At 41.9% G+C, this 23911-nt stretch overlaps 2 protein-coding genes across 2 annotated transcripts; both read left to right on the plus strand.

Annotated features, from left to right (window-relative positions):
* The first annotated feature begins 3764 nt into the window (after positions 1 to 3764).
* On the plus strand, positions 3765 to 13122 carry rgmb (repulsive guidance molecule BMP co-receptor b). The gene is made up of 3 exons (XM_040156333.1): positions 3765 to 4265; positions 7979 to 8532; positions 10693 to 13122. The coding sequence occupies exons 1-3, from the start codon at positions 4148 to 4150 to the stop codon at positions 11449 to 11451; spliced, it is 1431 nt and encodes a 476-aa protein (XP_040012267.1). The 5' UTR covers positions 3765 to 4147; the 3' UTR covers positions 11452 to 13122.
* Positions 13123 to 15956: 2834 nt separating this feature from the next.
* Positions 15957 to 23764, plus strand: erap2 (endoplasmic reticulum aminopeptidase 2). Its single transcript, XM_040154531.1, has 21 exons — positions 15957 to 16006; positions 16575 to 16903; positions 16994 to 17180; positions 17315 to 17484; positions 17608 to 17746; positions 17835 to 17969; positions 18075 to 18195; positions 18304 to 18458; positions 18601 to 18714; positions 18810 to 18941; positions 19316 to 19447; positions 20245 to 20313; positions 20432 to 20607; positions 20743 to 20822; positions 20930 to 21113; positions 21270 to 21426; positions 21525 to 21709; positions 21867 to 22028; positions 22286 to 22426; positions 22787 to 22868; positions 23274 to 23764. The coding sequence occupies exons 2-21, from the start codon at positions 16743 to 16745 to the stop codon at positions 23418 to 23420; spliced, it is 2829 nt and encodes a 942-aa protein (XP_040010465.1). The 5' UTR covers positions 15957 to 16006; positions 16575 to 16742; the 3' UTR covers positions 23421 to 23764.
* The last annotated feature ends 147 nt before the right edge of the window (positions 23765 to 23911 follow it).

Below are 23911 nucleotides of genomic sequence, written 5' to 3' on the forward strand. Positions count from 1 at the left end.
AAGTTCATCTGAATTTAAATACTTTCAATTTGCTGACAGGTTTCTAGGAACCCAACTGTAGCCACAATTGGATTTAGAAGATTGCACCTCGACCAGCTGCAACAGTAACATGCTACTTACATATAAATGCCATGCTAATAATGAAATAATATATCATCAATAAATAATTTATACAATTTTCTGAAAATACTTACTTAAGTGGAATTTTTAACGCAGGACTTTTATATTTTAACACTGTTGTTTTTACTCAAGCAAAAAATCTGTATACTACTCCCACCAGTGCATGTGTACTTTTGTGTGCGTGTATGCGTGAGACAGATGGTAAGAGATCCGTTGCAACATCTTATGTTTCCCAACCACAGCCTTTGACATGTTTGCAGCAATACAAAATCTCAACAGTTACACACTCTGGCTTGCGCACTCATCAATGCACACACAGGTGTACGGCGGAGTTTTCGAGAGCCATTTGTTGAATGACAGCCTGTTTGGAGGTGGGGTGGGGTTAGGGGGAGGTGGAGAGAGGTAGAAGTAGAGAAGGGAGGCAGAGGTGTGGAGGTGAAGACAAGCTGGACGTTCAGAAACAGACTGTCTTTGTGCCCGAGGCGCTGTGTATGAATGCATGTGTAACTAGGCAAAGCAGCTCTGTGGAGTTGTGTGTGTGTGTGTGTGTGTGTGTGTGTGTTTGTGTGTGTTTGTGTTTGTGTGTGTGTGTGTGTGTGTGTGTGTGTGTGTGTGTGTGTGTGTGTGTGTGTGTGTGTGTGTGTGTGTGTGTGTGTGTGTGTGTGTGTGTGTGTCTGTGTGTGTGTCTGTGTGTGTGTGGAGGGGGATGAGTTAGTTGCAGGGTCCTCCACCCCGAGGTCTCAGCTGTGGTATAATTGATTAAATGAATTAGTGTGAAACACAGAATTATACTCTATGAATAGGGTCATATGTTATCTAGGCTTCTGTCTGTGTGTGTCTATGAGGCGGATGTGTGATTAGAATGAAATATGAAATTAGTCATGATAAATAGCACCATATGCACACATGTAATTGAATTAACCAACCTGTGTTCGGAGTGTTAGCATAAATGAAATGTTCGCCGAGTGTGCTTCATCCTGCAGAGAGGTGCAGGGCAGGTTGACAGGTTGGGCAGAGAGGCTGTCTAACTGTCAAACACTGCTTGTTTCATTCCCGTTCCAATAGTTGGTATCGAGGATGTTCAGCTGCGTGGCAAATTAAAGTTAAACAGCAATAAGTGTCTCAGCAGTGTGTCGGACGAGTAGGATCCCTCCAACGGTTTCAACTGAACTCTGAACTCTAATTTTAACCACTTTTATACTGTTGGGTAGTTAAATCTAAAACAATCCATCCTATTTTATAAACTGATCCTATGTTTTGTGAGAAAAGTAACTAGTAACTATAGCTGTTAAATAAATGGAGTGAAGTAAAAAGTGCAATAATTTCCTCTACAATGTAGTGGAATAGAAGCATAAAGTAGCATCAAATGGAAACACTCAGGTAAAATGCCAGTACCTTAAAATTGTATTGATGTACAGTACTTAAGTAAATGTACTCAGTTACTTTCAACCACTGCTAATCAAATATCCAGTAGCCGCTCATTCCCTGTACAGAAGCATGTTTCCCCACTCATTTTTTCATTTAATTTGTGTCCCGTCTGTATGTTTACTTCTTCCAAGACAGAAACCATATGCGCATGGTACAAATATACATATATATACTAGAGTGCAACATTTGGCAAGGTTTCTTCACTCATGGACACAAACACATGCAGACGTCCTCACTGGTGAGATCAGAGGCCTCTGGCACAAACAGGAAGCTAATATAATCTAATATCAGGGCCTGTTTGAGCTGCACACATCCTCGCTGGCAGCATTTGGTGTAAAAATCCTTGTGAGCTGTAATAGTAACTGTGTGTATTTATTTTACCGACACGATCCGTGGGGAACGAGTGGCCAGTGCCAAACTTATGGCCGCCAGTGATGTGAGCGTACACGGTAGTTGAGTCATGTTAGAGTGAAACTACAGCGCATAAAATATCAGCCACAGAGAAGCTCTGTTCGCTGCATAGCAGTCAAAGTTATGGAGACGCTCATGCGTACACACACACACACACACACATGCACATATACATGCAAACAAGTTAAGCCACGGTGGCACAGTCTGGCAGAATGAGGTAGGCAGCAAACACCTTCGACACACTTACTCTCTTGACAGAATGCAAACTGAGTATTAAAATGGAAAAAACACAGTGTAGATAAGCACACTAAGTAAAAAATTATCCAGAACTGTAGATGCTTTGATGCTTGCTTTGAAACTTTTCCAACTCCATTACCTCTGCTTGAAAAGGGGAGTTTGGATCTGGTTCATCCTCTGTGCAAAAGAAAGTTTTAAAATGCATTTATTTCAACAACCTCCAGAAAGCGGCTGTGATGTCATTCATTTATGAGTTATAGCTGTAGGTGGAGGGAACAGGTTGCCACTTGGGAGGGAACAATAGAGATAGCAAGGTACAGGCTGTTTTGCATATATAGCTGCGTATTCAGTGTTCAGTGTCCGCCATTACTGCAGAGAGGCATTTAAAATGTCTGCTCAACTTGTACCTTCTGCAGTTTTGTTCTTGAGGCTGTACTGATTTATGATTATCACAGTGTCAACGGTCAAGAGTCTGTGTGTGTTGTTGTTATGCACGGACAGTTTTGTGTCACGGAAATGGTCCTTTCACACCGTGTTCTTCTCTGTTTTCTCTTCTCTATTTTGTGGTTTTTTTTCCGATTAAGTAAGCAGGGACACAAACTGACATGAAGAAATCCAAAGAGGAAGTTTGGAGCACAACGCCCTCCAATTGCAACATAATTATTTGGAATACAGTTACAAGTGTGATGTTTCTTTCCCCGGGGGTTTAATCAGAAAAAATAAAACAGGCATGAAGTTAGACACTTGATAGTGAATGCCCACCAATTAATAACATTTCCCCCACAAAGTGTCCAGCTCTAATGTTCAGTAGATCAAATACATCAAAGGCAGCAAATTATTCTCATCAACAGTGAGGAGAGCAGGGAATCAACGTCAAGATAAAGTCTCCAGATTCAGGGATTACTTTGGTGTTGATCTATTTATATTCTATTTTTTGGTGGTGATAATATATAACTCAGAATGTGCATGAATGAAATTGAAATGTGAAAAATGATACGAGTTCACGTTTAATTTTCACTCTAATAATAAGACTTAAAAAGACATGAAAAAATAATGAAATTTAAAATAATAATAATAATATAAAGTTTCATATTAACATATAAACTTAAAACCCTAACTTCAACAACATACAGTCAAATACAAATTATTTTGTTGTGGTCTGCTGTAGGAAATAAAATACGAGAAAGAACGAACGCAAAAAGAAATATGGTGATTTCCTGTAAACTCTGGTTTGTCACGATCAACTTTCACTCTGCCATATAAAATACCCGGCAGCACTACATAGGAAACCCTTTGCTCCCTTTTTCGTACACAGCAGCTAAACGGCATCTTACTAACATTTTACAACTTTTATCTCCTGCCTCTTCATTATTTTGCAGACTACTTTCTCTCTCTCTCTCTCTCTCTCTCTCTCTTTGTCTCTGTAGGCGGGTTTTCCGCCAACAGGGTTTGGTTGATTCTCTATTGATTTGTTGGTGGGGCAGAGGAGGAGGAGAGGAAAAGTGAAAGGGGCGGAGTGGAGGAGAAATCCCGGCCTGGTGAGGGAGAGAGAGAGAGAGAGAGAGATGCGGTTGTGCGTGTTCGGGGCGAGAGAGGAGAGCACAGAGTGATCTCAACCAGGGCAGAGGTGCGACCGCGGCGGGAGCGCACTTCAATCACGTGGGGGTGCGGATTTGCACAGGGAAAAAGTAAAAGTTCGTCGGAGCGACTCCTGGTCGTACTTTGTCCCCCCCCCCACTCTCTCTCTTTGCCTTTCCGCCCCCTCGGCCCTGCATTCCGCGGAGCAGCTGTGTTTTAATGCCCCTGCGCACCCGAGGAGGAGAGGAAGGAGAGAAGAGTGAGGAAGAAGAGGCAGAAGAAGAAGAAGAAGTAGTGAGAAGGCCTGGATACCACCTCTCCTCCCCTTTTGGAGGTCTGTCCACTCTCCCCTCCTGGCCCTGCATGGACGGGGATGGGGAGAGCCGGATGCTGTTGCCGCGGGGCTGAGCGCCTCGCCTCCCCGTCTCTGGTGCGCCGCTTCCGGCCACTGCTGCTGCTGATCATCGCTCTCTGCTATGGAGCTCACATTGGTAACTAACTACACTTCAACACTGCAATAACTACACGTCTCTCGCTATAATCGCAACTAATCTTTGAATTGAAGCACTTTGTCATCCACTTTCGAACTAACTGCTGTGCGCTGCACCAGCTGCAACCTCAATAACAACATTTCTCACCAGTCTCTGAAATGTAGTAGTCACCAGAGATACTTTATTAGTTATCAAGCGTTAGTAACCATTGTGTTGCCGATCTCTGTGTTAGGCCTAGTGCTGCCTGACAATGGCTGTCTCACCAGCGGCAGTGCAGCAGTCTGAGTACGGATCGAGTTTCTCCTCCTCTCTCCTGGGCCGTCATCCTCCTGTTTGCCCCTTAATGGCTCATGGAGGAGGGGAAGAAAAAGGGAAGAGAGAGTGACTACTTCTCCTTATATCCATATATAACAGATTACAGCTTTGCTCAGAGCATCTAGTGTAAATGTGGTCACAAAAAGTTGGGTTCAGGGCTGTACTGGCTTGTAAATCTGACTAAACCTACTGTGGAATACAGTTTACGTTCAGAAGCATGATGCTTATTAATAAAATGCATCTTAAGAAATAGTATCACAGTGATTCTTTAATGAGTCTTTAAAAGCAAGAAGCGTGAAGTAAATGCTTTCCTGAGCCGCAATTTCCTCGTATCTGTGGTTGTTTGTCTTCCGATAATCACCAGAAGCAGAAGATCACACATCCCAGTCTAAGCCACTTGCTAATAGAAAAGAAAGCAAAGACTTCAACAAAGAAAGAGTCTGTTCACTGAACGCCAGAGGTTAATAAGGTGTTTGTAAGGGTTATTGACACTGAAGCATGAAGTGAAACCTTTTTTTGTGGCTATTCAGAGGTAATGATTTACTAACTCCTTATTTACCACATTGCTTGCAGGTTTAAAATTCATTTGGTTAGTTTAGTGATCACAAATGCATATATATATCAAATGCATATATATATATATATATATTTTAAATTTATTTATTTATTTATTTATTGTTTTAAATTATTATTATTTTTTTAATGTATATTTCTTTTTAGCCGAGTGTGTGCGTTGCTGTGTGTGCAGGGGGTGGTGGCTGTCTGTTGAGGAGTCACACCTCCAGTAATTAGTTTAACACAGCTCAGGCAGCGGGACAAAACCGCCTCTGCACGCAGCTTGGTGGGAGCGTAGAGACCCACTTCACATTAAAGACCCTCTTGGCACTTTCTGCTGCATGCACGTCACCTGGAAAGAATGTGTATTATTATTCCTTTTAACCAAACAGAATGTTTTGTTTGTTAAAACTTGTGCGTTTCAGGGTATTTATACATATTTCATTGTCACTCCAGCTGTCAGCCCAATGTGTCTGTTTAGACTGGAAGGCAGTGGAATGTCTGAACTGGTAACTATTGTTCGCAGTGTCTAGGTGAGAGAGAGAGAGAGAGACAGAGAAAGAGTGCATGCTGGAGTGAGCTCCTGTAAAGCTTTGTATCTCTGAGCTTGCAGGGGTGTTTGTGTGATTTGAGCTCAGTGTGTGAGAGAGTTCACACAACAAGGTGATCAATAAGCACTTCACAAGCCATTCCCTCGGTTGAGAGATGATCCCAATAGATCCTTTTCTGATCTCCGGAGATCAGAAAAGTTGGAGGCAGCCGGATAGGGAGACAAAGAATCGTTAAACCCGGGAGATTCAGCTGGTGGATCTTTTGACCTCTGTCTGTTGGTAGAGAAGGTGCCTAAGGATAAGGGGAAGAGAGGTTGAGAGATGACCAGGGGCTGAGGAGAAATGGCCAGGGAATCAAGCTGTGATGGCTGAGGGCTGAAAACAAAGTGGTGCTGATGGAGGCAAATGATTCAAGCTGGAAAAGAAAAATCTGATCAGAACAGATGAGGCTTGAGAGAAAGGAAGAGATGAGACCTGTGAGATGATAAAGTCAGCTGGGAGAGGGGGATGGAGTGAAAAAGAGAGGCTTATAATGTGGTAGGACACGGAAGGAATCATGTGGGCATTGCTGCCTGTTTTATTGTGTCTATATTAGATACTTACCCCAGGGGATGAAACAAACCAGGCTCTGTATGTGTTTAACGGCCCTCACTGGAGGAGTTCTTTATTTTCTTCTTAACAATATTTTCATTTCGCGTCACTATTCATCAGCTCGGCTCGATTTACCGCAAATTTCTTATGTAAACGCATGGATGGGATTTTTTTTTAAGTACAGCTGCGCATATTTAGAGAGAGCACTTAAGAGGACAGCATCATAAAGGGAGCTCTTGGGAAGCCTTGACCAACAGACGTATGAAAATTGTGCTTTAATATTGATTCAGAACATCATATGAAAATCCTCTATTCGTTTGCCGCATTCACAGGAAGGAAAGAGTACAGGGTGAGCCACAGAGCAGCACAGTGGGTGCTGGTGAGAAACTTCACTAGATGCTTGTTGTCAGAGAAGTTTTAACCTTTGTATAAGTCAATGGTTTGAACCTGAGACCTTCTGTTACAGGGTGAACTCCCTTTTCGCTACGTCACCCTGCTGTGAAGACGTTTGAGTGTTTTCAGAGCAGCTCATGATTCCGATGCCCCCTCAAAAAGAGAAGAAAGCCACTCTGGTTAGATGGGAAGTGATATTTAGGCACTGCAGGCCAGATAGGAGGGAATGAAGAGGGCTGTTGGTGCGCCAGTCAAAGACACAAAGTGTCCTCAGTACTCAGACTGTCTGTACAGTGGTGGTTGGCATGGAAGGGAGCCTGTGTGTGTGTGTGTGTGTGTGTGTGTGTGTGTGTGTGTGTGTGTGTGTGTGTGTGTGTGTCTGTGGGTTTGTGTCAGTATTTAACAGCCTGGAGGGAGATTCTGAGGCATGGTGTGAGAGGGGGTCCGTACCTGCACCCTGATTTCTATAACTCAGAGCACTACTGCCCCCAAATGGTGGCACCCAACTCCTTCATGCCCCAAAATCAAATACATGTACAAAGAAGAGCTGGAATGTGTTGTTTGCTTAACTTATGGTTGTTAAATGATGGTGTGACATTAAGGGAAACTGTTGATTTCAGTGAAAACCGTGTACTTTCTGTTTTTGCTTGGCCATAAGGAGATCATACCACCATCTGAAGATCGTTTAACGGAAGCATGACCAGCATTCTTTCTAAGATAGCTATTTGTGTGTGTGCGTGTGTGTTCGTGTGTGTGTGTGTGTGTGTGTGTGTGTGTGTGTGTGTGCAGCTGCCCATACACTGCAGAGCCTCTCTCTCTGGCCTAATCTAATAGGAGCATGCTGTGACTGATGCATTAGGTCTGGTCTCTAATCTCTCTCTCGCTCTGACTCCCTCTCTCTCTCTGATGATCTATGATATAAAAGGCTGGTTTGACCCTTGTTACATTCCGAAATGTAGCAATAGATAAAACATTAGTTAGGTTTATTGGACTTAAGGTTTATTACACTCACGGAGCGGCACTGCTGATTGATCAAGACTTTGAACCAGCGGCCGTTTCTTTTTCCAATTTTATTAGGTTGGATTGTTAACTGGCTGGTAGCATTGTGTGTTTCAGATCAAAGCCTTCTTCACACAGTAACCTTAGCTTTCTTCTGTTAGCACATCGACTTTCAATTGCTAGTTAGATCTGAGTCTCGTTCAAGCCTTAATTATCAGACGTGCTTTTTTTCGAGCTGTTTTCAGTTAGTCGCCCACCTTAAGCTGTAATAACATTACTCCCTTCTGTGTATCTGTGTGTCCTCTCCAGGTCAGTGTCAAGTGGCCAGCCCTCAGTGTCGTATCCAGAAGTGCACCACGGACTTCGTCTCCCTGACCTCCCACCTGACGCTGCCCGAGGATGGCCGTTTCATCGAATTTTGCAAGGCTTTGCGTTCATACTCGGCCTGCACCCAGAGGACGGCCAAGTCCTGCCGGGGAAACCTGGTCTTCCACTCAGCTGTCTTGGGCATCTCAGACCTCATGATCCAGAGGAATTGCTCCAGAGATGGGCCCACTTCCTCCACGCGACCTGAGGTCCACCATGAGCCCTGCAACTACCACAGTCGCACCCAGCACGCCCACACACACTCTCACGTGCATTCACACACGCACTCCCACACTCACGACCAGGGCCACAGCCACTATCGGCCTGGGTACCTATTCTGTGGGCTGTTTGGGGACCCACACCTGAGGACATTCAAGGACAGCTTCCAGACTTGCAAGGTGGAGGGGGCGTGGCCTCTCATCGATAATGACTATCTGTCGGTGCAGGTCACTAATGTTCCTGTGTTACCTGGCTCCAGTGCCACAGCGACCAATAAGGTGAGAAGAGAACTGTTGCAATGGGGGAAGCAGAGAGAAGTGGGCTTTTTGGGTCTAATTTGCTATCATCAAGGCTGAGAGAGTTTCCCTAAGTGAGAGCAGCTGGTGTGCTTTAGTTCATTTCTCTGGGTGTGTGTGTGTGTGTGTGTTAGAGAGAGAAACATTTTCTATAATAACCTCTGAGGTGCTTTTCTGTGTCTCAGGGAAGGAAATCTTATCAATGTTAGCTTGGAAAACACCCTTGCTCTCCCTGCTCTACTTTTTTCTCTATCCTGTCTCATTTTCACTCCCTCTGACTCACAGATGTGAGGCAAACAGCCCGATCTTGTGACTGTCTCTTTTGATTGAAGCAGTGGTGGAAACCTAACGTGGTTAATGGCTGCATATAGCATGACCTCTAATAGCATGGAATGAGATGTGTGAAAGGACCTACTGTTTGCTTATGTGTGTGTTTGCAAGTATTTGTGTGTGTGTTACTCGTAAATGGCACTCCTTACACTCAGTTTAAAGCACTATGGGTGTTAAAGGTTCTTATTCCTGTATGACAAAAATGACACACTCACAAACACACTCACAAACACATTCACACCGCACATACACACACCCTCACACACACACAAACACACACACACACACACACTGCATTCCCTAGCCTCTTACCCTAACCGTAACCATCACAAATAACCGCTCAACCTTAACCCCAACCCTTAAACCAAATCTTAACCCTCAAAGACCAGTCTCTACCCCTGGGGACCTCACGGTGACATGAGTCCCCATGGGTTAGTGTGCATTGGGTTAAAGTCCCCACCAGGATATAAAAACAAATACACAGACACACACACACAGACACACTCTACCAAATGGATGATGAGCCACACAAGGTGATCTTTGTGGTGTTAAAGAAGCAATTTTGATGTTTCCCCTGATGGTCTACCCTCTCTAGTTTAGTCGATAGCTTTAATTATTAAAGTACACACACACACTCATGCATACACTTGCTAGCTGAAACACATACACACACACACAGACACACCAGACATTAAGCAAATAGTAGGTTTGCTACACTGTGGAGCTGAAGGTCTAACCTTGTGTCAGAGGTGGGGCAAGTTATTAGTCGGGATTATTAGGGAGACACACACTCTCTTTCGCACACAGACATACACGCACATTAACAGCCCTCCAGGCTTAATGGCCTGCCAGGCCTCATTCCTCACAGCTGTCATGTGAACAAAGCAGCCATTCACCGGAACTGTGATGCTAGTGCTAACCGTAATGCTCACACCACACCCTTTATCCACCACTGCTTCCACTCACCACTGGGGCCCTGTGTGTTTTTGTGTGTATGTGTGTGTGTGCGCGTGTATAGGCGTGCATGTTTGCGTGTGAATGTTTGTGTCAGCATGTTTGCATAGCTGTGTCAAATTACAGCTATTTAAAAAGTAATTTTTTTTTTTTTTTCAGTCTTTTCTGAATTGCAGTGTGATGAGAGTCAACTTGCGTAATAGGTGAATGTTAATATATGTGTCTTAGTGTGTGTGAGGAAGAGAGAGAGAAAGAGAGAGACACCATTTACCTGGGGCTGTAACCACCAATAATTTTCATTATCAATTAATCTGGTGATTTTTTTTCTCATAAATCAGTTATTGAATTAGTTGTCAATTAATTTCTGTTGATCAACTAAACAGTTAATTATGGCTGCAGCTATGATTAATTTGCTGATTATTGATTAATTTGCTGATTATTTTTCTCGAATAATCAGTGAATCATTAAGTCTTTAATATGTCAATAAATAGTGAAAAATGACCATCACAATTTCACAGAGCCCAAAGTTAAGTCTCCAAACTACTTCATTTGTTCGATTAGCAGGTGAAATCCCAAAGATATTTCATTGACTATCATATGCAGTGGGGTCCAAAAGTCTGAGAGGACTTTCCCATTGACTAATCCATTGACTAGATGTTGCAGTACAATTAATCAACTTATTGTTTCAGCTCCACCCATCCCCTTGATGAAAGCTCTTTTTTTCCTACATCTAGTGAACTGACTTTGGAAATTTGAGTTGTTTCTTGCATTTCTTGCACTTTAAGATGGTCATTCACACACTTTAAGCTCAGAAAGTCTCTATAACTCATCTGGTGCTTCCTCTCTCCTGCTCTATAGATCACCATCATCTTCAAGCCCTATGAGGGTTGCACAGACCAGAGGGTATACCAGGCCGTCACAGACAACCTCCCTGCTGCATTTGATGATGGCACCGTGAGCAGTGGAGACCCCATCCACACTTTCGCTGGTGCAGATGGTGCAGCAGGGAAGGTCCGAGCTCTGTGGATCTCTGAGCGCACCCCGGGGCAGCACGTGGAGCTGCATGCTGGCTACATTGGTGTGACTATAATCGTTCGCCAGCTGGGCCGCTACCTGACCCTAGCAGTGCGGATCCCAGAGGAGCTGGCTAAGGCCTACGATGCCACCCAGGACCTGCAGCTCTGTCTGAATGGCTGCCCCAGCGGAGAACGCATCGACCAGGCAGGGCATCTTTCCTTGCCCCTCTCCCCTCGTGCGCTTGGCCTACAGCTTCAGCAGCTGCGTCGGCCTAGCTATTCCTCACAGATACAAGCTTACCCCTATGGTACCTCACAGGTTTTTGATGTGGATGGGGCAATGGATCACTGCAGGGAGGAGCTGGTGGTGCAGGACATTTACTTCTACTCCTGTGTGTTTGATCTGTTGACCACTGGGGATGCTAATTTCACAGTGGCAGCGTACAGCGCCAGGGAGGACATGGAGAGTCTCCACCCGCACCGGGATGGATGGAGGATCATCCACCGTGACTCTGACACCTCCACCTTACACTCTGATTGTCAACCTATCAAAGGGCTCACTCTGCTCCTGCTGTGTGCTCTGAGTGTGGTGTTGATGTAATAGTGGGAATGGGAGTCCTTGTGTGTGCCTGCATGTGTGTGGGCTTGACTGTATGTGTGCACTAGGGAGAGAGTTTTTTGCTGAGCACTGATACTGAGTGCTGATTCTTCTCTCATGCAGAGAGGAAACAGTGGGCTGGTCAGTCACTGGGAACCAGACGTTTTTGAGGAAGAGGTGGCAGACCTCCCAGTGGTAACAGTAACCGCATCCTACCTGGCAGAATCAGCCCTGTGGAGGTAAAAAACACAGGAGATGTGATGACGGCTTACGCAATCTGTCTTCTTCTTTGGATAGGACACCATTGACACAAACATTCCTGTGTGGGTGAATTGAGTGTGTGGATATACACTCCAGACTGTAAATAGTTAATTCTGTCTTCAGTGCACAATGTGATGGCGTAGAGTTTGGGTTTTTTTTGTGCCATTTGATGTGATTATTCTTTAACACCTCAGACAGAGGATGTTTGTTTTATTGGAAGCACTTTATTTTGATTTTTTTGTTTTTGTTTTTTTTTAACAAATCCACATCAGTGTTTCTTCCTCCCACTTACTCTCCTCCACCAAAATCTCTAGTGGCTCAAGTTTTTGAAACTATCTATAATTTGGTTTTTGTTCCTTTGAAAGTAAAAGTCAATTAATTACAAGGAGCTACCATTTTTGTCAAAATGCATAATTCTTCCCGGAGCTTTTTTGACACAGTGCCTCATTTTAAGTCAGTCAATGTGAGTTGTTCTGTTGAATGTATTATGGATATTGTCACAGCAAATGCCATCTGTACTACTTTGTTGCTGTATGATTTTGTTGTTTTTCCTCAGTCCTGATTTTAAATGTGTGTGTGTGGGTGCGTCAGTGTTTTTTTTTTTTTTTTTTCACCATTTGGTGACATGCTTGAATGTTAGAGGTATTTCATGTTAGAAGTATTCCCATCTTTTTGACCAAGAGGCTTTGACGTTACCGGCTCATGTTTATTACTCAGCGTATTCTTTGTTGTTTTAATTTGAGCCAAAGACAGATGATGTATGGTTTTTATGTACAAAGGAAATCATAACTCACCACCAAACAAGCACCCTTTTCCTCATCACAGTCTCCCTCTGCCCTTTTTTAAAACTTGCTACTGTAGACTATTTTTCTCCTACTGCCAGAATTGACAAGCTGCTCCTTAATGCGATATGTGTAAGATAATGGAATGGAGCCAAAACACTGCAAATCACTGAGAAAACGTCACCACAGAGTCTGCTGGGATATTTACTTCAGCACTGTGTTGTGGGGAATTGTTGCCCTTTGATACCTGGAAAAAATGTCAATCCCTACAACTATGAGCTTTTTTAACATGTAACATTCTGTATAATTATGCCCCATATGTTTGGCTGATTAAGCTTAACCTCAGTTTTTTGGTTTTTTGTGATCTCTTACAACACGTGTGAGTGTCAGTTTGGTGAAGAATGTCTGGTCAGTGTTGAAATACTTAACTTATTTATGAACGTAGTGTCCCGTAGAGGAAGTTAAGGTCCATATTCTTGCTGTTGGATAATAATTTTAAAAATGTCGGATGTGATTGTACTGCCACCTAGTGGTGCTCTGTTGCTATGTCAGTGTGTTGCTAAAGGCGCTCAAAAAAAAAAAAAGAAAAAAGTTGAGGAAACAAACTGTGTGCAAGTGTTTTATTTAAAAAAAAAACAATAAAGTCAAAATGGTTGAAGCTTAGTTCCTGTTTGTTAATTTTACGTTTACAAAAATATAAAAAGCAAAACATGGATACTAAAAATGTAAAATTATGTTTGTTTGCAAACTTCCAAAAACCTTAAACCAAGTTTTCCCTGCAAATGTTTTAGTATTTCAAGAACTTCAGAATTAAAGATTAGTGGGACTGTACACACATATTTTCTCACAAAAGCACACACACATATAGACATATACAGTATGTGCACTAACCCATCTGTCTGAGGTTAGGCTTTGAACAGATACCCGGTTTGGCTTCACAAACACAATCTGTTTTCAACTGCCACAGTCGGCAACACCTGGGATGTCAGTGTGGAAGGGCTGAAAATGGCGCGACAAAAGATTCATAGCATCTAAGAGCTGGTTCTCCTGTGATCCTGACGGTGGATAATTTCCCATGTAATCAATGAGAGTTTCCAAAAAGTTCTTTATAAGACCATGGGAACGCACTTATCATCATCCAGTGCAGAAATCCTCATTGTGTAGACTTGAGCCAAGAAAAAGTTCCCCTCTCTGGGTTGGTTTTCTTTTTGTCAAGGGTACATAGTGTATCAGAAGCTCTCCATTTCAGACCATCTGAAAAATAAAATATAATGTTAAATCTTGTGATAAAAAATAATTCAATTAGGATAAATAAGACAATTTTACACACTTTTAGACATCACCATAATACTGTATGTACTTATACAACATATATACGAGTGAATGACACCACAATTAGCTGCATATGAGTGTATGTGTGCTGTATCTTTCTGTGGGTAATGCTATACTGATCAAATTTTGGTCAAATTAGAGCACGCAGACTCGTACCATTTAATAACAGCATATATGGTCATCAGAGTGTTAAAGGCAATGATCTTCATGAGAAGCAGCCTCATGGCCAGTACAACCACCGTGTTTGTCCACGCATCAGCATCTGGAAATCAAACCACATAGATCAAGATAAGGAACAACATCTGTGTAGTACGAGTCACAGGGAGTTGTTTTTTTTTTACTAACTGTTTGGAAACAATCAAAATTTACCTTCTGTGTCTTCATCCTCATAGCAAATTTTGTCTTGATCGTCTGAAATTATAAAAATTTGTTAAAGGTTTAGTGAAAAAACAACAAGATTCTGATATTTTCACATGTGATCCGCTTTAGTCCTACCTGAAAAGGTGGTGTGGTGTCTCATGAGGACTTTTGGGTGTCGTCTGTGACTCACAGAGCAACTGTACGATGGCCAGTCACTGGTCACCACTGTGATTATCGCCAGAGCCCTGGGGCCATGATGCTTCCTTTCTAGAGCAATGCTGTTTGGTGTGGTGGGCAAGTGACCCTCTGATGGTGACCTCCAGTTGACCTCTAGGTGCCCCCCCCTGAAGTCACTAATCATACAAACCAGCATGGTCCAGCCAATTCTTTCCCCTGAAAGGTGGACTGGAGGGGCTAGAGATGCCAGGAAATCACCCTCTACCCCCCCTGATAGGTAGAGGAAGATGGATCACATGAAGATTAATACAATACAAGGATAAAAAATTATTTAAAAAAACAATGAAATAATAATAATAATAACAATAATGGATTGAACATTAATACTTAATATAACATGTAGTTATGTTAGAACATCTGCATTAAAATGACATTTGCAAAGTCCTACTTTATCTCTAATCTTTGTGATTTTTATGTAGTAACTTTAGTAGAAGGGCTCAGTCTTCCTCTATAGGCTGCTGCCTTTGCCTGCGGCCTTTCCCAGATCTATTGATGATCAATAAATTAACTTAAATATCCAGGGTGGTTATTCTGTTAACAAAAACTATAAAATTCCCAATGAAAAGACAATATTTTGGATGTATAAGGTTTCTACTGGACAATGCTGCAGAACTGTCTTGCTTACTGATTCAAAATATACATGAGGATCATGTATTGGAGATTAAAAGCTCTTACCTGTACATAAATAGATGATAGGAAGGTAAAATAGACTCCCGGATGGCTCATTCATGTCTGCTTTAGTCAGAGTGGCTCCAATGATAACTGCCCCGTCTGTGTGTGAGTGTGTGCGTTTGCGAGTCTAGTGTATGTGAATATGTGTAATGAGGGCACGCTGTTTAGATTTGCCAGGAGCATTGCATTATGGGGGATCCACATGTCTCATGGTTGTGACCTCATACTAACATTCGTACCCCCCCCATGAAGTCCTATGTGCATTTATAAAGGAAGGAAAAAACTGAGGACAAGACATTAATGTGGACACTATAAAGTCAATGAGGAGTCATTTTGAACAACTGGAGACACACCTGCCTCCGGCTGTTAGGTCTGAGGTGAGAAACTGATCATATCAACACACCCAGAACATTAGACAACACTCTCGGAGGGTACACCTGGGCACACACACACACACACACACACACACACACGCACACACGCACACACACACTAAGGAGAAAAAAAGGGACAGCTGTTTTTTCAGTGTGTGATATTCTGTATTTGTCCCAGTATAGATTGGATATAAACAACCTAGACACCCCAGCAGAGTATAACATCTATTCATACCCACTCTAGTTATCATACACTAACATCAGCATTAGATCCACTAACATTAGATGGAAAAGACATTACATATGACTTTATATTACAAAGATAATATAAGAAGCTGCATTGTCTACATTATCTTTCTTTCTCACTCTCAGAGACACCCACAAATATACATGCGCGCGCACACACACACACACACACACACACACACACACACACACACACACACACACACTCCTCAGCAGTGGGCGGGAACTTAAGAGAGAAAGTGAAACTCAACAGCAGGAACCTGAGCGGAGGATGATGAGGCTAAAATGACCGAGGTAAAGCTCTCTGACATTTCTGTAAAACATGACCTCTGAAGCAATAATAAGATAAGCATTATTTTACTACCTGTAACTTTTTAACACTCATCCACAATTAGCTGAATTTCATAGGTTGTATTAACCAACAGCTTAATCTTTTCAGTATGGTGTGGAACAACCAAAACCTGTGGGGCCTGATTTGAATGGCAGTTATGCTCCTGCTGCCGATGTCACCTCACAGTTATAGCTGTGTCCTCACATTGTTTTGTCCACATGGAAAATCATGTGGTTTGTTTGTCACATATATGAGTTTCCTTCAGGATGGAATGTTTTGTGGCCTTACACTTTAAAAAAGCTTAGTTTGCAGTAATTAACTGAGCACATTGTCCAGAACGGTCCACTTCCCGTAAGCTTGAAAACAGTGAAGATCGTGACTTTTGCAACCATAAAAAGTCACCTGGCCGGAGGAAGCAAAGGATTATCTGACCTCTACTAAATCAAAGAAAGAATAATGGCTTGATCTGAATGAATACTGTGCTTTTTAACCTGTTAATCTTGGCCTTAATTCTCCACTGATGTCTTTCAGGTTTAAGAGGAAGTCCTGAGAACTTGCCGGATGTTGTTGCTCCAGCCATATCATTGTCCAACATTCATATCAGGTGGTCCTTAGATTTCAATACTACCTGTCAGCCTGTCACATGGGCTAGCCTTTTTTTTTTTTTTAAATCAGGGGTTGAAGGACATTTCCTCTACAATGGTCTTGGTGAAGCTGTTAGCGCTGTCTCTATTTCACATGTCTCTGGTTGAGTGTCAGGCCACTCAGAGTTCACATCAGGCATCAAGCCTTGCAGGAGAACAATCTCCTTTGGGTACGGGTAATCTGTCCTTCCCCTGGAACAGTCTTCGTTTGCCAAGGTACCCTTCATGCAATTTCGTTTGAATATTGTCGGACCTCTGTTTTTGAGTCACTGATTAAAAAAATCAACATATATTTCTTTATCTTAGGTATGTCATTCCTCTTCACTACCGTCTCCTCCTGCACCCCAACCTCACAAATCTCAGTTTCACTGGCTCAGTGCAGATCCAGATTGATGTCCAGAACAACACAAACTGGGTTGTACTACACAGCATTGGCCTACAGATCTCCAAAGCCACCATATTGAACCAGAACCTCACTCATCTGTCTGACCAGGTAGCTGTAAATGCAGAGCTAGATGTTGTCTATCCTTTATTCTTACATTGAACCCAACTTCTCTCCATTTCTTATTCACTTGGCATCTAAAGAATAGAAAATTGAATATGAAATTTCTGATTTTCTCTTCATAGGTTCTCCCAGTTCTTCATAAGCCTTCGCATGAGCAGATCGGCATTTTCTCTCCCAAGGTGCTCAGCAGTGGGCATAAGTACTTTCTTTATGCTGAGTTCGGTGCAGAGCTAGCAGAGGGCTTCTACGGCTTCTATAAGAGCACCTACAAAACCAGCACAGGAGAGACCAGGTAAGACCTGATAGGTTCTTTCACTGCAAGTTTTGTAAAATATCCTCCACATACAGGTGTATTATGGTGTGTGTTTTACACTTACAATATAATACAAAAAGTATCTGCTGATGTCTCTTTCAGGAACTTAGCTTCAACTCACTTCGAGCCCACCAGTGCGCGGATGGCATTCCCTTGTTTTGATGAGCCAATATTCAAAGCCAACTTCTCTGTACGGATAAGGAGGAGCCCAGAGTACATTTCTCTCTCCAACATGCCCATAGTATGTGTTGAATATCTGGTGTTTCCTACATGAATTATCATACATATTCAAATGTGTGTAGCTACAGTGAAATATTTGTGTAATTCAGGTCAGGACGGTTGAGGTAAATGATGACCTGCTTGAGGACCAGTTTGCTGCAAGTGTAAAGATGAGCACATACCTTGTAGCGTTTGTCGTCTGTGATTTCAGATCTGTCACTGCAACAACATCATCTGGAGTGCAGGTATGGCCTCCAAGACAATGTTGGATTTTCTTAATTCCTTGGTTACGGTTTCATTTTCTCAGTCACATTATTTTTGTTTTTTCATGCATTGTTGTACATCTATAGGTATCCATTTATGCCGCCCCTGAGAAGCGGCTTCAGACCCACTATGCCCTGGAGGTTGCTGTCAAAATGCTGGACTTCTACGAGGAGTACTTCAACATCCGCTATCCTCTACCCAAACAAGGTAATCCTTTTTTTTTTTTTTTTCAATTTTTCTGTAAGTAAACCGTTTCTTTCCCCCCCCCCCATCCTGTCATTTTGTGGTACCTGATCTGTGTTTTCCCTCTCTCAGATCTGATAGCCATCCCAGACTTCCAGTCCGGTGCGATGGAAAACTGGGGTCTGACCACCTACAGAGAGACCAGCCTACTCTTTGACCCCCTCACATCCTCTGTTTCTGATAAACTCTGGGTCACTATGGTTATCGGCCATGAGCTTGCCCATCAGGTGAGAGTGTGATGGTGTGTCTACACAATAATGACGTAAAGGATTTAGTGTTTGTTTATCTACAGTAGTTCAGAGGCTCATAAATCACGTCATTACATAAATAGTCAATGCAGAGTAGTAAAATTCAAAATCCTGCCTGCAGTGGTTTGGTAACTTGGTGACCATGGAGTGGTGGAATGATATCTGGCTGAATGAAGGATTTGCCAGATACATGGAGTACATTTCAGTAGAGGCCACCTACCCTGACCTCAAAGTGGTATGTGTTTTAATCTTAGAATCCATTTAATTAATAGTTTAATATTTAGCCTAGGAGCAAGGTTTGATAATGATGTTCTGTGCACAATCCTGCAGGAGGAATATCTACTGTACACCTGCTTTGCAGCTGTTGGTCATGATTCGCTTAACTCCTCTCGCCCAATATCCAGTCCGGCAGAGAACCCCACACAGATCAAAGGGATGTTTGACACAGTCTCCTATGACAAAGTATGCCTTCAGTCTCATGCATATGGTATGCTTTAAGTCACAAAGAGGGTTACACAACTGATAATGGCATATCATAGGAATATATTATCTGTGGAAATGTAATACCTGCAAAATCAGGTATATTAAAACAAACACGGACAATTAATTTAAAAAAAACACATATTTCTGTTACTCATTTCTGATTGGTCTGGTCATGTTTGAAATAGAACAAAAACTGCCACTAGACACACACTTGTGACTGCCTAGCTATTGATCTTTATATTAATATTGTAACAGAAAATCTAATCTTTTTCACAAACTGCTTTGAAACCAACATATAGCATGACCTGTAGTGGCTAATTGATTAAATTGACCCTTTCTTTCTCTCCCACCAGGGAGCATGTGTCCTGCATATGCTGCGACACTTTCTGACGGATGATGTGTTTCAGAGTGGGATAGTGCGATATCTCCGAAAATACAGCTACAAAAATGCACACAACCAGGACCTGTGGGACACTCTAGCCAATGTATGAACACAAATTACATTTAATGTGCCAGACACCGTGTGGTCCTTTGTCATCTTCTTGTAAAAGAAAAGTGAAGGGGCAGCCCAGCGGAACAGAACTTTTTGCAACCTTGGCATAAGACAAAAAAAAGAAAGAGAGCATTTCCGATCCATTTAAGAAATCATACATTTCATATTTTTCTGTCCGGCTGCTCTTAAAAAATCTTTATTATTTTAAGTTTTACCCCATATGTTAAGAGTCAGATATATTTTATGTTTCTGATAACCAATTCTTGATTCATGCTGCAGTGTTTTATATTTTTGATGTGTTTTTTTCCCTCTTTCCAAACAGCTGTTGTTTTCCATTAATTTCACAACGGTGCAAAAATCAATTTGCTGAGACATGAAACTCGCTTAAAGTAGTTAATTTATCAAAATGAAGATTATGTCTGTTTTCATTGCAGTCAAAGTTATGTTATCTGTGCCTGGTAAAGCAGTTGTAAGATTGATTTACAGTAAAAAAGAATGTGCTTCCTCATCAGGTATTGATAACAATACACTGATGAAAATAAAAGCGGACATGGTGTTCACTATGTTGGATTACCAATCTCAATCAAGTTTAAAGCCTCTAATTTTCTTACTGTACCGATTTGGAATGAAATCCGAGAAGGAAGAAAGATGACATTCAAAATCTAAAACACTATAGTGTAATGTAAGGTACATGTGATTTGTATTAAATGGGCTAAACCATGCAAAAAATTGTCATGCATTTTAATAGAAACTGATGTTGAAAATGTTCAGTTATATTTTGTTTTTCAGACATGCTCAGAGGACGACTTCATCTCAGCAAAGTACTGTTACAGCAGTAGCCAGGCCGCCAAGAATACAGTTAGTAAACATTTAAAGATAAAGTCCCTGACCTCTCTTCATGGGTTGCCTCTTATAAATGTCATAACAGTTTACAAGATTACGGTCACATGTGTTGATCTCCAGCTGTCTCCTACAGTACCTGTTTGCAGGGGAACATCTGGATCTGACAGCCATGATGAACACTTGGACTCTGCAGAAAGGTATTCCTCTGGTAACTGTAACAAGGGAGGGGCCTCGACTGCTGCTTAGACAGGACAGGTTCCTGAGGACAGCCCTGCCTTCTGACCCTCTCTGGCCCACATTGCAGAAGGGGTGAGCATGCACTTGCACTTACAGCTGCATAACCACTGTCAGCAAGACTTTGATTTTAAGTAACTCTCTTTTAAGTAACTCTCAAGTTCCAATTTTAGGTTGTGCCTTTAAAAAATACTCTCTGCTCTTGTCTAGTTTCCTTTGGCATATCCCTCTGACATACAAGACAGATGCTTCCAGCACCATTCATAGACATCTGATGACAACACACACAGGTAAGAGGAAAGAGAGGATATGCTAAATACAATTCATACATATCTTAATTTGTCTTTGCCATTACATTGTTTTCCATACTGTCTTTTGCTATTTATGATCCATTTAGACAGTATACACATAGGAGAGGAAGTCAGCTGGGTGAAGGTAAACACTGACATGACTGGCTATTATGTGGTTAATTACGAGGACGGTGGTTGGGACGACATGACCAAAGTGCTGAGGGAAAACCACACTGCTCTGAGCTACAAAGACAGGACTCATTTGATACACAATGTGTTTCAATTGGTCACGTAAGTATATAAGTGTGAATGTGTTTGTGAGTCTGTGTGAGAGAACGAGGGACAATTTATTTCTATATGTCTGTTGTTACAAATAAACAAAACAGTTTTGATTATCCCACCTGAAATAGCACCCAACCTTTCAAATATTCTTGTATTTCTATAAAGGGCAGGTCACCTGCCGATCAATAAAGCCTTAGACCTGATTGGTTATCTGCAATCGGAGACACACACAGTGCCTCTCCTCCAAGGACTGGGCTATCTGGAGGCCTTTTACCGGATGATTGAGAAAAAGAATGAGCTTGAGCTAACACAAAACCTGGGTGTAAGAAGATGAGCACACAGACTGTATGACATTTATATCAATTTCAGCATGAAATTGAGTTCATTTGAGATTCTGATTCTCTGTGTGCTTTGCTGCAGATGTACATCCTGCGATTTTTCCGTGCTCTCATCGACCAGCAGACGTGGAACGACAGCGGCTCGGTGTCAGAGCGACGGCTGAGGTCAGAGGTCCTCTCTCTGGCTTGTCACCTGGATCACCCTCCCTGTCTGGAGGAGGCACATAAGAGCTTCAAAGACTGGCTTCAATCCAATGGAACACTCAAGTCCGTCTAAATTACATTTTAACACACATCATTGTCAGTCAACAACAGCTGATATAATTCAGATAAACAACAGCATTTCCCTTTGCTACACTGGACCACGTAATTTAATATTTCATTGTGTCCCTAATATGCACGTCTCCGCTTGTATTTTCTCTAGCTTACCCACGGACGTCTTAGAGACAGTGTATTCAGTTGGAGCTCAGGATGACCACGGTTGGGCATCGCTCTTACACACATACAACACCTCCCTCTCTGCAGCACAAAAACACAAAATCCTGTTTGCCCTGACCTGCAGCAGAGACACCAGCAAACTGGAAAGGTATGTCTTCTTCCTACTATATTTTTCCACACAGTTAATGTTGCCACCTTGTGGCATTAATGGGGTATTGTGTCACAGTACTGCTGCCAACACATATTCTAGTTTTTATTCTTGGTCAGTATTATAGGTATGCCAAACAACTTCAAGTAAAGGCTATCCAAGTGACAGATAATGTGTCATGAATGCAACATTTTAGTATTTTAGTTGGCAGCACATGTGTGTGTGTGTGTGTGTGTGTGTGTGTGTTTGTGTTGCAGACTGCTGGAGCTGGGTCTGGAAGGTAGGGAGATTCGATCGCAGGACCTGTCTCAGCTCATCTTGATGGTGGCCAGGAACCCGCGGGGACATCACCTGGCCTGGAACTTTGTCAAAAAGAACTGGGACACACTGATTAAAAAGTTAGTATAACATAGTGGAGACACTGTGAAGGAAACTAAAGTATCAGTCAAACCATGTGATTTTATGAAAATGCAGATTTCCCTACTATTAAAATAATATCTTACCAAGTATACACACTCAGCACAGTTTTTTACTCCTAAAGTTAGTCTTGAGAATTGAATGCAAATACTGTGTGTAAACCGTGCAGTCCAATAACAAGTAGAACAGGTTTTTTTGGATTTCATACGGACCTGATTAGACCACGACTAAAACAATGGGTAGATGATCCCACAACTGTGAATGCCCTAAATAATACCTATATGTAGTGCAGACTTGAATTTGTATGCGACTGTCCTCTCTGTTGTCTTTCTTGCCTGCAGGTTCCAGTTGGGCTCATTTTGTATTAGAAACATCATCGTTGGCACCACAGGCCAGTTTTCCTCTCCAGAGGAACTCACTGAAGTAAATACACTCTTAAATCTTGAACCAATTTTTATTCCACAAGGCAATTTAGATATCTACCAGTATTTGCAATATCAGAAATACTGTTTCTATTGACAGTATTTTCCAAAAGTTGATTGGTATGTTTTGGTCTTAATTCCTACACATAATCTAATGAAATATCAAATTAGTGATAAAATGCTATAGTTTGAAAAAATTACTTTAAAATGGCAGTGTCTGAAAAACCTAACCTAACCTTGCAACTCAATTTTTTTTTAGACACAAAAGGGCTAATTATAATGTTTTTCAGGTGTAAAATGTTTTGGTACTGACCTAAAAAGAGATATCTATAAAACCTTAAGCAAGTCACTTTTCCGTTGTGTCCTTGTTTGCATTTCTGTAAATGTATGTATGTTTGACCCCCAGGTGCAGTTGTTCTTTGAGTCCATCAAAGAACAGGCATCTCAGCTGAGAGCCACTCAGGTTGCCCTAGACAACGTGCGGAAAAACGTTCGCTGGATTCAGATGAACCTAGAGACTCTGAGAAACTGGCTGAATGAGCAAATGAAGTGAGACACAGCAGAAAGACAGTTTGTGGTTGAAACATACCACAGAGGGGATAGAAGGTTTTTTTGAATTTCTATGCACGTTTTTATTTGGAAATTGTAATGTGCTTGACTTCACTGGAGAGTTTACAGTTTTGTATATAAAAAAGCGTTTTGTGAAGTTTCAGGGGACTTATTTGTTAGAACACAAATGCAATTAGTAGATCTCGCAGCTGAGCAGTGGTAGTGTGTGTGAATACCCCTATGAATATTGTGTTGTCAGTGTGAGAGATGGACAGAGAGAGAGAGAGATCCATTCAACAGAAAAAAAACAAATGCTCTGTAAATTGATTCTTTACCAAATACACCATAAAAGGGTTCATTGTACCAGCTCTGTGTTATTAATGAAACATTTACTTGTGTAGATGTGTTAAGTTGAACAATCGTGTGTGCACTTGTGTGTGTGTGTGTGTGTGTGTGTGTGTGGTATTTATCATATTAACTATTTATTTTAGGTTT

The sequence above is a fragment of the Xiphias gladius genome, chromosome 19 (genome assembly GCF_016859285.1).
Source record: "Xiphias gladius isolate SHS-SW01 ecotype Sanya breed wild chromosome 19, ASM1685928v1, whole genome shotgun sequence".
Classification (NCBI taxonomy): Eukaryota; Metazoa; Chordata; class Actinopteri; order Istiophoriformes; family Xiphiidae; genus Xiphias; species Xiphias gladius.

Bases quoted from the DNA above. Each gene is read 5' to 3' on its own strand.
- rgmb (XM_040156333.1), top strand. From the start codon at position 4,148: ATGGGGAGAGCCGGATGCTGTTGCCGCGGGGCTGAGCGCCTCGCCTCC. The intron at 4,266-7,978 runs GTAACTAACTAC...TGTCCTCTCCAG, and splicing joins CTGCTATGGAGCTCACATTG to GTCAGTGTCAAGTGGCCAGC. The intron at 8,533-10,692 runs GTGAGAAGAGAA...CCTGCTCTATAG, and splicing joins GTGCCACAGCGACCAATAAG to ATCACCATCATCTTCAAGCC.
- erap2 (XM_040154531.1), top strand. From the start codon at position 16,743: ATGGTCTTGGTGAAGCTGTTAGCGCTGTCTCTATTTCACATGTCTCTG. The intron at 18,715-18,809 runs GTATGTGTTTTA...ACAATCCTGCAG, and splicing joins CCTACCCTGACCTCAAAGTG to GAGGAATATCTACTGTACAC. The intron at 19,448-20,244 runs GTATGAACACAA...TTTGTTTTTCAG, and splicing joins TGTGGGACACTCTAGCCAAT to ACATGCTCAGAGGACGACTT.